This window comes from Gregarina niphandrodes (genome assembly GCF_000223845.1).
Source record: "Gregarina niphandrodes unplaced genomic scaffold scaffold00022, whole genome shotgun sequence".
Classification (NCBI taxonomy): domain Eukaryota; phylum Apicomplexa; class Conoidasida; order Eugregarinorida; family Gregarinidae; genus Gregarina; species Gregarina niphandrodes.
In genome coordinates, this window is record NW_011645791.1 from 126,975 (window position 1) to 128,187 (window position 1,213).

General features: G+C 68.0%; 1 protein-coding gene across 1 annotated transcript; it reads left to right on the forward strand.

Moving 5' to 3' along the window:
* Positions 1–171: 171 nt before the first annotated feature.
* Positions 172–491, forward strand: GNI_104040 (hypothetical protein; the record flags this gene model as incomplete). Its single annotated transcript, XM_011132974.1, has 1 exon — positions 172–491. A coding segment is annotated over one exon (320 nt), but the record flags the coding sequence as incomplete, so codon positions are not given.
* Between the last annotated feature and the right edge of the window lie 722 nt (positions 492–1,213).

Here is a 1,213-nt window from a genome sequence, read left to right on the forward strand (position 1 = left end):
CGGGGGGGCTGCGAGTGGGCGGAGCGCCGTCTTCGGGATGAGCTTCGCGGCTGCGTAGGGTGCGGCGCGTGTGTTGGCCGGGCGGGATGGAGTGGCGCCCCACGAAGGCGCCAGCGCCGCAGCCGAAGGGGGAGGGGGGAAGGGGTATCGCTGTACACGACTAGTGGAGAGCACCCGCGGAGAGCCGCCCTCGGGACGCGCGGCCACCTCCGCCACAGCCGCACCGTACTCGATCATGCTCTGGTGCTGCCGCAGCGCCACCAGCCGCGGCGAGACGCTCACACCCACCAGCGACTGCGAAGACCACACGTCCGGGGGCTTCGCAGCCGGCCGGCTTTTCGCCGCGGCCGTCGGCTCCACCGGCGTCGCCGAAATCGTCTCGTACACGCTGTCCGAAGTTAGGGAGGCCGACGAAGCCGACGACATCCCTTCCGCTCTTCCGCTCGCCGCCGCCGGCGCTCCTCGTCCTCCCGCCGCTGCAGGCGCATTCCGTGTGGGGCTCCCCATTGCCAAAAAATCTAACTAAAAAAGAAACCTTACCTTTCTTCCGTCGACCCTCGTCCTGGCCTAAAGAGAGAAGGGTCAAGCCAGTGGGGCAACAGGGCGCGCGGTGCGGAACGCAGATCAGCCGCCCGAGATCGACAGATAGGCAAGTAGGCAGAGGAGCAGGAGGGCGGGCAGCTTGGTAGACAGGAAGGTAGGTAGCAGGACAGGTAGATCGATTGTTCAGCGGACCCCAGTGTGCAGGTGTTCGGCCCATGTGCTGCTTACTTTCTCTTTCTTTGGCGGACTTCCTGGGCGTGGGTTCTGTAATCCGCGTGCTCCGGCGTCGCGCGACCGATTCGCGCCGCGCGTCGGCGTCGGCCGGTTTGGGTGGGATGTCGCGGACCGGGATGACGGCGTCGCCGATGGGCTCGGCGGGAAGAGGTTCCGCGCGCGCGGGTTCGACCAAACCCGGCGGCGCAGCCCTGGGCTTCTGCGGCCGCGGCTCCGGCGGCTGCTCGACCTTGGACGGCGCGACCTGCGCCTGCGTGCTGGACACCACACTCGCGGCTGACTCATTGCGTCGCGGCTCCGGCATAGCCGGATCCGCTTCCTGTTGTCTCTCATTGTCTCTCGGCCGGTCCACCGGTCCACTGGGCCGTTCCCGCTCCAACCGTTCCCCCTCCGGCCATGCCAGCTGCTCCCCCTCTGACCCTTCCCCCGGTAGCTG